Source organism: Mobula hypostoma, chromosome 29 (assembly GCF_963921235.1).
Source record: "Mobula hypostoma chromosome 29, sMobHyp1.1, whole genome shotgun sequence".
Classification (NCBI taxonomy): Eukaryota; Metazoa; Chordata; class Chondrichthyes; order Myliobatiformes; family Myliobatidae; genus Mobula; species Mobula hypostoma.
This window is the reverse complement of record NC_086125.1, coordinates 3,884,974-3,898,562: the sequence shown is the minus strand read 5'-3', so window position 1 is coordinate 3,898,562 and position 13,589 is coordinate 3,884,974. Positions and strand designations below refer to the sequence as shown.

General features: G+C 47.7%; 1 protein-coding gene across 3 annotated transcripts in view; it reads right to left on the bottom strand.

Moving 5' to 3' along the window:
• Positions 1-851: 851 nt before the first annotated feature.
• Positions 852-13,589, bottom strand: part of LOC134339448 (transitional endoplasmic reticulum ATPase-like) — an 83,079-nt gene continuing 70,341 nt past the window's right edge. For all 3 annotated transcript variants that reach the window (XM_063035967.1, XM_063035969.1, XM_063035968.1), the window contains exons 13-18: positions 12,465-12,677; positions 9,815-9,993; positions 7,764-7,893; positions 4,754-4,912; positions 3,119-3,270; positions 852-1,500 (exon numbers count right to left, since the gene is read on the bottom strand). In XM_063035967.1, the coding sequence (XP_062892037.1) occupies positions 1,404-1,500; positions 3,119-3,270; positions 4,754-4,912; positions 7,764-7,893; positions 9,815-9,993; positions 12,465-12,677 (930 nt within the window). In that variant the 3' untranslated portion in view covers positions 852-1,403. The remainder of the gene's footprint in view (positions 1,501-3,118; positions 3,271-4,753; positions 4,913-7,763; positions 7,894-9,814; positions 9,994-12,464; positions 12,678-13,589) is intronic.

Sequence of the window (13,589 nt, the reverse complement as noted above, 5' to 3'; positions counted from 1 at the left end):
ATATGGTCACATGGGCGTAAAATGGGTGATGTGGGCTCACTGGGCCAGAAGGACCATTTCTCTAAATGAACAATAAAATTTAAAATGCTTCATTCCCACAAGTAATAAAATGCAGATACAATGAAATCCCTCAGTACCCAATACACCCTTTAAATACACATAAGTATTGTAACACTGTGGTATTCTAAAATCACTAACATAACATAAACATATTGAGATGCCTTAAACACCGACAGGAAATGATATTACCCAACGCCTGACTGTACCTCATTTGAAACTTCCAAGCAGCCACAGGTGCGGCGTTCAGAAGGTGCAGTGGGGAAACACAGGCGACCGGCTCTCTGTTAGAAGATAGGACGGGGGCTACTTGACACAAGTGGCTTGGAATGTGATCACTGCACATACAGGTAATGATTGGAGCATTGTGTTTAGTTCTGGTCTCCTCCTTATAGGAAGGAAAAAGAAGATCTAGAGAGGATGGAGAGGAGATTTATCATGAGGAGGAGCATATCTTATGAAGAGCAACATACACAGAATGCCAGAGGAACTCGGCAGGCCAGGCAGCATCTATGGGAAAGAGCAAGCAGTCAAGGTTTCAGGCCGAGACCCTTCTTCAAGACTTTTCAACATAGATGAAGGGTCTCGGCCTGAAACGTCGACTGCTTACTTTTTCCCATAGATGCTGCCTGGCCTGCCAAATTCCTCCAGCATTTTGTGTGCGTTGTTTTGTCCATGAAGATTTATTTGTCCATAGAGATAGTAAATTCTATGGACAGACCAGTCCACGGCACACACAGACGGACAGACAGACACACACACACACACTGCACAATCATTGTCTGACATGACAGGTTTACAGTGACAATCCAGATTTTAATTATTCTCTCAACGACTGAAAATCTTTAATATTCAGAACCACACTGCAAAAGTAACTCCGTAAAATGATGATTGTCTTTGGAAAACATCCTTTCAGTTTATATTTAGTCAAAGAATCAAATATCTAATCATCCAGTCCACGTGTGGATGAGTACCAAGCTTAATGTACAGGAGGCGAAGATATATATATTATATATATTATGTAGAGGCTGGTGGGTGATGGGGTTGAGCCAGATGGGGATACACACAGACACACACACAGGACCTGCACAATCCTGGGTTGAGAGCTGTACAAACTGCTGATCGATGAAATCACATCCACCATTCATCGAACACAGCTGATGGGATATGAGGTCGGACGTCCCAAAATGAAGCAACGTTCCAGGCCCAAACCCTAGTGGATAATATCCCACTATCCTCCAAAGTTTATGTTGGTATTTACGTCCTTGGCAATGCACTGGGGGAGGGCTTGGGTGGCAGCCTGTTCCAAATCACGACCCGTGCAACCTTGACCTTTGGCGGCCTCCTCAGTTGTAAAGGTCATCATCTCCATCCTCACGGTACAGGCTCCCTCCACTCCCTCTGTCGCTCCTCTGACCACTGGACTGGCTACCGGACGGAAACCTGCAAGAGGAAGAGGACATTGACGCTGATGGACTTTGGGATAGTTGTTGGAGATGACATCCATCCCCTGACGTCATGAGGTCTCCCCCACCCAACAATCTGTGATGGGAGCCGCGCAGCACTGGAAGGCAGGGAGGCTGACAGCAGGTGCTGGAACGTGAAACAAGGGTGGAACGGTGGGAGTAATGAACGGGTCAGGCAGCGTCCGCAGAGGCAAAAGGACTATGTCAACATTCCAGGCCACAACCCTGCACTGAGAGTGAGAGGGAAGAGGCAAGACTGACATGCAGAGGGTAGGAGTGTGTGTCGAGGCTGATGGGTGATGGGGAGGGGTTGGTAGGCAGATGGGATTGGGTGGGTGGAAGGGGTGGAAGGGGTGGGAGGGATGAAGAAAGGTTGAAGGACACCATGCTGAAGCTAAGATGACACTAGACCAGAAGGAGTGCAGAAAAGATTTACAAGAATGTTGCCATGATTTAAGGGACTGAGTTAGAAGGAGAGGTTGGACAGGCAAGGACTTTATTTTGTAGAGTGTTGGAGACAGAGAGGTGAACAAACCACAATGGGTAATAGATAGAATCAGGTATCATTGTTATGTGGCAGCAATACAATGCAATACATAATAATAAAAATAATACATTTTATTTATAATAAATAATAAAAAAGTTACAGTACAATGCAATACATAAAATAATATATATATATCTATCGGTAATGCATTGTACTGATACATAACAGCAATTTCATGACATATGCTGGTGATATTACACCTGATTTTGTATATAAGTTAATTTAAATAAGTAGTGTGTTGGTATTCTTGGGTTCAATGTCCATTCTGAAATTGGATGGCAGAGGGGAAGAAACTATTCCTGTAACATTGAGTGTGTGTCTTTGGGCTCCTGTACCTCCTTCCTGATGGTAGCAATGAGAAGAGGGCATGTTCTGGGTGATGGCGTGCTTAATGATGGATGGCACTATTTTGAGATATCAGTATGCTTGCAACAAAAGTGTCTCTGAACAGATCTACTCTGTGTTTTTTGGTTCTTTGTTATAAGACCTAGCAAACGGTACACAACAATATCCAATACTAGAGAGCATACATTTAAGGTGAGAGCAGTAAAATGTAAAGATGTGTAGGGTGAACTGATTTTACACGGGGAGTGGTGGTGCTGATAACTGATACATTACTGGTCTTAAAGAGGCTGTTCGAGAGACACACATGAATATGGAGGGAGATAAATCACATGCACACAGATGAGAATAAGTATAATTCAGTACAGATGTCATGAGCTGAAGGGACTGTATCTGTAATGTTCTATGTTCAAAGAACCCTTCGTCAGAACTGTTCCTGACCTGAATTGATAATGGCTTTCCTTACACAGATGCTGCCTGACCTGCTGGGTTTTTCTGACTTTATTTCAGCTGTGCTTTTGATTTTTGACCTGGTACCTGAGCTGGCTTGAGCAGTGCGGTTGGTGAGGTGTCGGTACGAACGGATGGACCGGGGGGGCGGGGGCGGCAGTGGATGGATGGGGGGGGGATTTGATGGATGGATGCGGAGGGGGGTGGATGGATGGATGGGGAGGGGGATGCACGGAGATGCCCTGATGGTACAGACCTGAAGTTCCCAAAGCCTCTGCTCTGCTGCAGCGTCTGGGCGAACATCTCGTACTTCCTGATGTCATTGTCACTGACTGAACGGCGGCCAAACCTCATGGCCTCCTCGAAGTGATCGGAGCGGATTTCAGGAACGGGGTCATAGTCGTCGTCCTGGAAAATACGAGCCACAGATGTGAGAACGGGAACGGGAGCAAATCCGGGGCTGGAAAGCTTCTGCGATGAGTTGGTAGGGTGGTGTTAGGTCACATTAGAGAGCAGAGAGCAGGAAAACAGGCTTTTCTGCCCATCAAGACCAGGCACCCATTTCCAGCAACCCTATGCCAATACTATATAAAATGCTGGAGGAACTCAGCAAGTCAGGCAGCATCCATTGTTGTCGTTCCTTTCTGTGCCTGTGCCTCAGGCAGCAACCTTGCCCTTTCTCTATCATTTTGTCTGTTTTTTTTTCCAAGACTAAGTTGCTAGCTCGATGTTCAACCTAGCATGGATAGAAAGCATGCAAGGAGTCAACCGGATCCAAATCCAGGACCACTTGCCTCAAAGTCCAGTGTGGGTGCCCCTGTACCACCAGCTGGCTTAGGCAGCGTCTAGGGAGGGGAATTATCAGTCGACATTTTGGATCTCCTGATGAAGGGTCTCACCTGATAGGCTGTTTGTTTACTCCCCTCAGTCAATGTTGCCTGCCCTGCTGAGTTCCTCCAGCACTTTGTGTGTGTCATTCAAGGTCTCGAGCATCTGCAGAACCTCTTCAGACTCTGATTTTCTATGCCAATACCTCTTCATTCTTCTCACATCCCCATCAACTCTCACAGGTTCCTCCACCCACCCACACCAGGCACAACGTACAGGAGCCACAGATAAACCTCCCGGCCCCCAGGTGCTGAAGATAGAGAAGGAAATTGACATGGTCACAGGGATGGTGTGCAAACTGTGTCCGGGAAACGCCTCTAGCTGGGGATTGAACGCGGCATCGATGGAGCTGCAGGGCAGTGGCTCTACCCGCTACAGCACTGCACCTCCCCCAGCGGGCTGCCTCATGTGCGCTGCACCTCCCCCAGCGGGCTGCCTTGTGCGCGCTGCACCTCCCCCAGCGGGCTGTGTCGTGCACCTCCCCCAGCGGGCTGCCTCGTGCTCGCTGCACCTCCCCCAGCGGGCTGCCTCGTGCGCGCTGCACCTCCCCCAGCGGGCTGCCTCGTGCGCGCTGCACCTCCCCCAGCGGGCTGTGTCGTGCACCTCCCCCAGCGGGCTGCCTCGTGCGCGCTGCACCTCCCCCAGCGGGCTGCACCTCCCCCAGCGGGCTGCCTCGTGCGCGCTGCACCTCCCCCAGCGGGCTGCCTCGTGCGCGCTGCACCTCCCCCAGCGGGCTGCCTCGTGCGCGCTGCACCTCCCCCCAGCGGGCTGCCTCGTGCGCGCTGCACCTCCCCCAGCGGGCTGCGTCGTGCACACCTCAGCCACTGAGGTTCCCACAGTGACAGAACCCAGTGAATTATCACATGCAAGGTGCCCCTGCCAAATGGCACCACAGGGAACCGTCTGCCTTCCTTTCAACTCCTGGTATAGGACATCCCAAAGCGCCCTCAGCAAGTCACCCTCTTCCCACTCCCACACCCTCCTACCCCCCACCATCACGCACCATGGCAGCGTCAGGATTGTGCCGATGTTCCTGCTCCCTCCGGATCTCAGCCTCGATGGCCTCGCGGATCGCCAGCTTGCATGCCCTCTGACAGATCTCGGTCAGGTCGGCTCCCGAGAAGCCATGGGTTATCTTGGCCAGGTAGCCCAAGTCAACACCCTGCCACACAACAGAAGAAGGATGCATGAGTCGGTTCTACTCCATCCTCCCCCCATTATCATTACCAGGTTCGATTCAAAATTATTTATTGTCACCCTTCAGTATAGGAGTGTACAGGAGAACAAAATGATTGCTACTCTGGATCTGATGTAGCAGGAAAACCACAATAAGCATAAGGAACACAATAAGTATAAATACACAAATTTAGCTTATATAAACTCAGTGGTCACTTTGCCAGGTACTCCTATACAATTGTTCATTAATACAAATATCTGATCAGCCAATCATGTAGCAGCAACTCAATGCATAAAAGCACGCAGACATGGTCAAGAGGTTCAGTTGTTCAGACCAAACATCAGAATGGGGAAGAAACGTGATCTAAGTGACTTTGACCATGGAATGATTATTGATGCCAGACGGTGTAGTTCGAGTACCTCAAAAACTGCTGATCTCCTGGGATTTTCACACATAGCAGTCTCTAGAGTTTACAGAGACTGGTGTGAAAACAAAAAAACATTGGATGATCAGCAGTTCTGTGGGTGAAAATGCCTTGTTAATGAGAGAGGTTAGAGGAGAATGGCCAGACTGGTTCAGGCTGACAGGAAGGCGACAGTAACTCAATTAATCACATGTTACAACAGTGGTGTGTGGAAGATTATCTCTGAAAATGCAACACTTCAAACGTTGAAGTCGATGGGCTACATCAGCAGAAGACCAGTGGCCACGTTATTAGGTAGAGGAGGTACATAGCCTGACTGTATGTACATAGAGTGACTCGAGGTACAGGAGTATCTGTACATAAGGTGACAACTCTTAAAGAACAGCTCTGGAACGAAAACTCCTAGTTTTGCCTGAGCTTGTATATACCAGCTTATCCAAGTTCTCAGGCAGAAGTTCCCGGAAAGTATTATTCTATCGCTTCTGTGCCCGAATACCATGACTTTCCACCTCTGTGTTCGGAGTCCCTCCTGGACTGGCTTTCAAGGCAGTCAGCAACTCTCTCCAGAGTTTACCCCTCAGCTGCACACAAGTGACAATCTACAGTGGCCATTTAACCTCCTAACTTGCAAACCTTTGGTGTGTGGGAGGAAACTGGACTGTGGCCAACTGGAGTTGGCTTATTATTGTAACGTAGCAAGATACAGTGAAGAGCTTCTCTTGTATACTGTTTATACAGATCAGAGCACTGAGGTAGAACTGGGGAGAACAATAACAATGCAGAATGAAATGTAAAAACTACAGAGAAAGTACAGTTTAGGTAAACAATAATGTACAATATGATGCCAAGGTAGATTCTGAAGTCAAGAGTCCATCTATCTTGTTGAGATACAGTACAGAACAAGCCTTTGCGGCCTTTGGAGCCACGCTGCCTAGCAATCCCCCAATTTAATTCTAGGCGAACTCCAGGACAATTTACAATGACCAATTAACCTGCCAAATGTACGTCTTTGGAATGTGGGAGAAAACCAGAGTACCTGGAGGAAACCCACGTGGTCAAGGGGAGAACATACAAACTCCTTGCAGACAGTGGTGGAAATTGAACCCAGGTTGCTGGTACTAACCGCTTTGCTACTGTGCCGTACAAGGGAACCATTTAATAGTCGTAACAGTGGGATAGAAGCTGTCCTTGAGATTTGTAGCATGTGCATTTCGGCTTTTGTAGCTACTGCCTTATGGAAGGGGGCGGGGGGGGGAGAGAGAACATCCAGTGAGTGGGGTCTTTGATTATGCTGGCAGTTTGAGGTACAGGCAGACTCCATGGAGGGGAGTCTGGTTTCTGTGATGTGCTGAGCTGTGTCCACAACTCTCTGCAGTTTTTTACAGTCATGTGGTGAGTAGTTGCCAAACCGAGCAGGAAACACATGCTGGTGAAAGTGGGGAGTGGGGGCTGTGGGGAGGGTAAGGGTCAATGCTTCTGCTGCTGCTTGAGTATAGGAGGGGAGGGGGGATTTGGAGTTCTGATGTTTTTGTCATACATTCTTCGTTTTTTTTTGTTTCGTGGATGTCTGAGAAGAGTAAGAACTTCAAGTTGTATATGGTATACATTCTCTGATATTAAATTGAACCACTTGAAAAGGTCATTTAGGTCTTTGGCAGCTGTTCATCATCTGTATTATTTTCTTCTCGTATCCTTGCCTTGGACATGACAGCTAGTCCATTGATTTTACCAAATCATTTGGTCTCTTACATGTTCTGTGACAAAATTCCATGACTTCCTACCTCACAATTGGAGTCTCTTCTCAAATGGCCAGAACATGGCTGGAAACTGGACTTATTGCTGGTATGGGATGGGGGTGGGTGGGGAAGAGGCTACTGCACAGGACGAATGTAAGTGGCAGAGAATTGTAAACTTATCATGAGCACGAGCCTCCATAATATCCAGGTATCTTGAAGGAGCAGTGCCTCAGAGAGGTGCTGTCCATCATTAAGGACCCCCAGCACCCAGGACGTGCCCTCTTCTCATTGTTACCATCAGGAAGGAGGTACAGAAGCCTGAAGGCACACACTCAACAATTCAGGACCAGCTTCTTCCCCTCTGCCACCCGATTTCTGAATGGACATTGAACCCATTAACACTACCTCGCTATTTTTTCATTTCTTCTTTTTGCACTTCTTATTAACTACAGTATTTTATGTAAATATATTTATCATAATTCACAGTCTTCTTTTTTCCATTATCATGTTTTGCATTGTACTGCTGCCGCAAAGTTAACAAATTTCACGAAGTATGCCGGTGATATTAAACCTGATTCTGATTCTGATATACATGTGACAAGAAAAAGCTAATCTCTTTCTCTCAGACTCCACACAGACGGCACCAGTGGGCAGTAATGAACCTGGATCTCCCTACCTTTGCAATCGGAGACTTTCTCAGGTTGGCTTTCAAGATGGCCATCCGGGACTTCTCATCGGGCAGTGGGATATAAATTAGCTGATCCAGACGCCCAGGTCTCAGGATGGCTGGATCAATGATGTCAGGTCTGTAAGTAAACCGAAAAGGAAAGTGCAATCATTTCTGTAGCACCCTCACCACCCCAGGGGTCTCGAAGCACCTTTCATCCAACCAATCCCTTTGGAAGTGGAAATGCAGTACAGGAGCACGATAGGACAGTTGGTTTGTGCAGAGGAAGCTCCCATGAGATGGTGACTGGATAATTTGTGGGTATGACTTGAGTCCTTGTTAGTGGAACCTTGTCCTAGTTATATCAGGGGTGATTGATAAGTTTGTGGCCTAAGGTAGAAGGAGTCAATTTTAGAAAACCTAGCACATTTATTTTTCCTACATTTACACACTTAGTCCAGCAGTCGTGGAGCATACCGATCCCTTCTTTGTAGAAGTCGGCGTCTTGGACCTCCAGAAGTGGTCCACAGCATGGGGTGATTGATAAGTTCGTGACCTAAGGTAGAAGGAGATGAGTTATTAACTTCAAACTTTCTGCATTTTCACTCAAAGAGTTGAACTGCACATGCATGTAACGAGAGCTGTATAACTCATCTCCCTCTACCTTAGGCCATGAACTTATCAATCACCCCTGCTGTGGACCACCTGGAGGTCCAAGACGTTCTCGTTACATACACGTGCAGTTCAACTCTTTGAGTGATTATGCAGAAAATTTGAAGTTAATAACTCATCTCCTTCTACCTTAGGTCACGAACTTATCAATCACCCCTGCTGTGGACCACTTCTACAAAGAAGGGATCCGTATGCTCCACGACTGCTGGACTAAGTGTGTACATGTAGGAGGGGACAACGTTGAAAAATAAATGAGCTAGGTTTTCTAAAATTGTCTCCTTCTATCTTAGGCCATGAACTTATCAATCACCCCTCGTATCTGTTCCTGAAGAAGGTTAAAAGAGGTGTGTGGGGAAACTTTTTTTAAAAGAGGAGAGTGGTGGGTGCCTGGAATGAGCTTTTAGGGGTGATGGTGGACACAGGTATGATATCAAAGTTGCTGGTGAACGCAGCAGGCCAGGCAGCATCTCTAGGAAGAGGTACAGTCGACGTTTCAGGCCGAGACCCTTCGTTAGGAATGCGTCTCTGGGACAGAGTCTGCGGGAGTGAACGCGTCCCTGGGACCGAGTCTGCGGGAGTGAACGCGTCCCTGGGACCGAGTCTGCGGGAGTGAACGCGTCCCTGGGACAGAGTCTGCGGGAGTGAACGCGTCTCTGGGACAGAGTCTGCGGGAGTGAACGCGTCCCTGGGACAGAGTCTGCGGGAGTGAACGCGTCCCTGGGACAGAGTCTGCGGGAGTGAACGCGTCCCTGGGACCGAGTCTGCGGGAGTGAACGCGTCCCTGGGACCGAGTCTGCGGGAGTGAACGCGTCCCTGGGACAGAGTCTGCGGGAGTGAACGCGTCTCTGGGACGGAGTCTGCGGGAGTGAACGCGTCCCTGGGACGGAGTCTGCGGGAGTGAACGCGTCCCTGGGACGGAGTCTGCGGGAGTGAACGCGTCCCTGGGACGGAGTCTGCGGGAGTGAACGCGTCCCTGGGACCGAGTCTGCGGGAGTGAACGCGTCCCTGGGACCGAGTCTGCGGGAGTGAACGCGTCCCTGGGACAGAGTCTGCGGGAGTGAACACGTCTCTGGGATGGAGTCTGCGGGAGTGAACGCCTCTCTGGGACAGGGTCTACGGGAGTGAACACGTCTCTGGGACAGAGTCTGCGGGAGTGAATATGTCTCTGGGACAGAGTCTGTGGGAGTGAACGCGTCTCTGGGACAGAGTCTGTGGGAGTGAATGTGTCCCTGGGACAGGGTCTGCGGGAGTGAACATGTCTCTGGGACAGTTTCCGTGTGAGTGATGGTGTCTCTGTGGCAGGGTGTGTGGGAGTGAGTCTGTCTCTGGGAAAGGCTCTGTGGGAGTGAACAGGGTGCACGTATGTGAGTGCCCCTCCTTCGATCTACCTGTTTGTGGCTCCGATGATGAAGACGTTCTTCTTGTTGGACATGCCGTCCATTTCAGTGAGGATTTGGTTGATCACCCTGTCTGCTGCTCCACCACCATCCCCTGCACTCCCGCCGCGAGACTTGGCGATGGAGTCCAACTCATCGAAGAACAAGATGCAGGGCGCGGCCTGTCGAGCCTGAACAAAATACAGCAAGGGCCAATCAGAACAGGAGTCTTCCACAAGAGACCAGATTTAACCAATTTCTGACTGATGTTGTTGCAGACACTGGTGCCAGGATCCGGGATAATCATTATGGGCTATTTTTTTCTTGGTAAAGGCCAGCGTTTACTGTCTATCCCTATTTGCCCCTGGTTTCAGGCGACAGTTCCCAGTCGACCATCGTGCATTTGACTTTCAATCACACCACAGCTACTCCACAATTTAGATTTGTTAACAGAAAGAAAAATGAAAATATGAATAGTTGACATTGGCTGGAAATGATAGTGAATCTGCTCCTGTTGTCCAGCAGGTTAGAACAGCAGGAGCTGCTGTCTGTGGGAACATACCCCTCACTGGCTCAGTAAAGCTGATACCAGCATCATCAAACACTTCACCCAGCCCGGATATTCTCTCCTGTCCCCTCTCTCCAATCGGCTGGAAGATACAAAGGTCCAAAAGCATGTTCAACCAGGCATAGGGACCGCTTCTGTCCCACTGTTATACAATCGTGTATGATAAGATGCTCAGTTCTCATTGCTACCATTAGGGAGGAGGTACAGGAGCCTGAAGACACACACTCAGTCATTCAGGAACAGCTTCTTCCCCTCTGTCATCTGATTTCTGAACCCATTAACATCACATCACTACTTTTTTTGCACTACTTCTTTAATTTAACAAATATATATACACACACACACACACACACACACCCACCCCTACTGTAATTCACGGCTTTAATTATTATGTATCACAATATACTGCTGCTGCTAAATTAACAAATTTTACGACATATGCTGGAGATATTAAACCTGATTTGGGTTCTCTTGACCTCACATCTACCTCGTCAGAGGTTGTACATTAATGCTTATCAGTGCTGCACCTTCTCTGGAGCTTTTACATTTTATTCTGTATTGTTAATGATATTTCTTTGTTCTACCTCAATGTACTGCGTAATAAGCTAATCTGTATGAACTACGCAAGACAAGCTTTTCTGAGCATCTCAGTACATTTGGCACCAATAAGCCAATGAACCAGTGTTTCTCTCACACCCTTTGAATTTTGGAACATCTAACAAATCCCCCCTTAACCTTCTCTGTTCCACAGTGAATAATCGAAGCTTCTCCAGGCTTGATGTTCACACACATCCCAAACATCAACTTAAATCCTTCCTCAACAGCACTGTTACCAACGTAAACATGCAGAAAAAAAGGAGAAAGAGGCCATTTGGCCCCTTACTGCTGTTCTATCTTTCAACGTGAATGTGGCTGATCATTCAAATTCAGTCTTCTGTTCTTGTTTTTCCCACATAGACCTTGACCTTTGTAACCCAACCAATATCTAACTCTTTCTTGATTATTTAATGATCTGGCTTCAGTGCACTTTGCTAGAAAGAATTCTATAGTCTCGTCTCTATTAGATGAAATCTCTCCTCTTAAATGGCCTACATCCTATCCTTAGACTGTGATATGGACTTCCAGGATATCGGGAACATCCTTTCTGCATCTAATTTATTAGGTTCTGTTAAAAATCACTAGATTTCAGTGACATCTCTTCTTATTTCTAGTATATATTCACTTAATTGGCCCAATCCAATCTTATCAAGACCCTGTGTAATTAGGGAGCGGGGAAAATGGCCCTTCAGCCCATCTGGTCCATGCTGACCAAAATCTCATCTAAGCTAGTCTTGTTTCCGACATCAGCCTTTCTTATCCATGTAGTTGTCCAACTTCCTTTTAAAACTTGTTAATGTACCTGCCACAATCACTTCAGTTCTCCTGGCAGCTCATTCCATGTACTGACCACCCTCTGGGTGAAAACTTTGCCCCTCAGTCTCCCATTAAATCTCTCCCTTCTCAGCTTAAATTTATACCTTCTCATATTTAAATTCCCAATCCCGGGAAAAGGACTATACTCATTCTCACTCCTGGGAAAAAAACTGTACTCATTCACCCTCTCCTTGACCCTCATTACTTTAAACTGACTACCTCAATAACATTTTCCCTCATTCTCCTACCCCCCAACGAAATAAAAAATCCCAACCTGCTAAACTTCTCCCTATAGCTCAATCTCTCGAGTCCCGGGACCATCCTGGTGAATCTCCTTTGCATTCTTTCCAGCTTGATGGCACCTTTCCGATAACGTAAACTGAACACAATGTTCCAAATGTGGCCTCACCAATATCCTTTACACTTACTACAAGACACCTCTGTTTCTCTATTTGAATCCTCTTACTGCAAAAGCCAGCAAAAATAAGCCTTTTGTACCTGGAGGCTTACCTTTAGCAACTGTTATACCGGGTAACAAGACCCCATTGCTCCTCCCCTTTTCACAATCTATCACCTGTCGGATAATAAATGCCTCCTCGTTTTATCCAGCAAAATAGAAACCTCATGTTTATCCACACAAAGCTGCCAAATTCCTCCAAAGCAATTAAGGAAACTTCGTACCTTGTCAAAGACGTCCCGTACATTGGCTTCTGACTCTCCAAACCACATGGTGAGCAGCTCCGGTCCTTTGATGGAGACGAAGTTAGCCTGACATTCAGAGGCTATGGCCTTGGCCAGCAGGGTCTTTCCACAGCCGGGAGGACCGTAGAATAAAACACCACGGGACGGGGTCATGCCAAACTTCAGGAACTTGTCTGGGTACTCCACTGGGTACTGGATGGAGACAAATGCAGGAAGTTAATCGTAGAGTTAGAGAGTACTGAAGCAGCCTTCAGCTCACCTAGTCCATGCTGACCTCAACTTCCGCCGAGTCCAACCTATCTGCTCTGATTCCTCTAAACCCTTCCCACCCATGTACCTATTGAAGCCTCTGTTAGAAGCTACAACTGAACCTGTATCTATCGCTTCTGCTGGCAACTCGTTCCACACTCACACCACCCTCTGAGTGAAGAAGTTCCTCCTCAGATTTACCTTTCACCCTAGACCTTTGACCTCTGGTTCTGGTTTCAGCCAATACCCTGTCAGGTATGGAAGTCTGCAGTCCTAGTGCAGGTTGTTGGGACTAGGTAGAAGGCCAGGCTGACATAGACTAGAGGGGCCAAAGAACCTGTTTCTGTGCTGTAATCCTTCCTTACTGTTTGACATTTACACTACAAAGGTATGGGAAAGCAAGGGAGGGTCACGTTGAGGGCAAGGTTGGGATTGTATAGACCAGAGGGACCGAGTGGCTTACTCCCTGCTTCTGATTGTTTTGTCCTGATGGTGGGAGGTGAGAAAAGATCCCAAGTCCTTGAGTTGGGTTTAGATCGTCGGATTTTAGTGCTATCCCCATTCAGCTTAGGCTGGATCCTCCTGTTTGGGAGTTATCCCATTGACATTCAGCATATCCTTTTATCGATGCACAAGGGAACGCATTCTGTATGGAAGCACCGCAGCCCGGAGTGGCGGCTGCTCTGCGCGTGACTGGACCGCGAGGAGCTGCAGAGAGTTGTGGATGCAGTTCAGGACATCACAGTACAATCTGACAGACTTCACTGCATCATCTGCCTCACTGTGATCTGACACTTCATCGTGTACCTGCTCTGCATTGTCTCTATAGCTTTTATACTTTGTTCTGTATCGTTA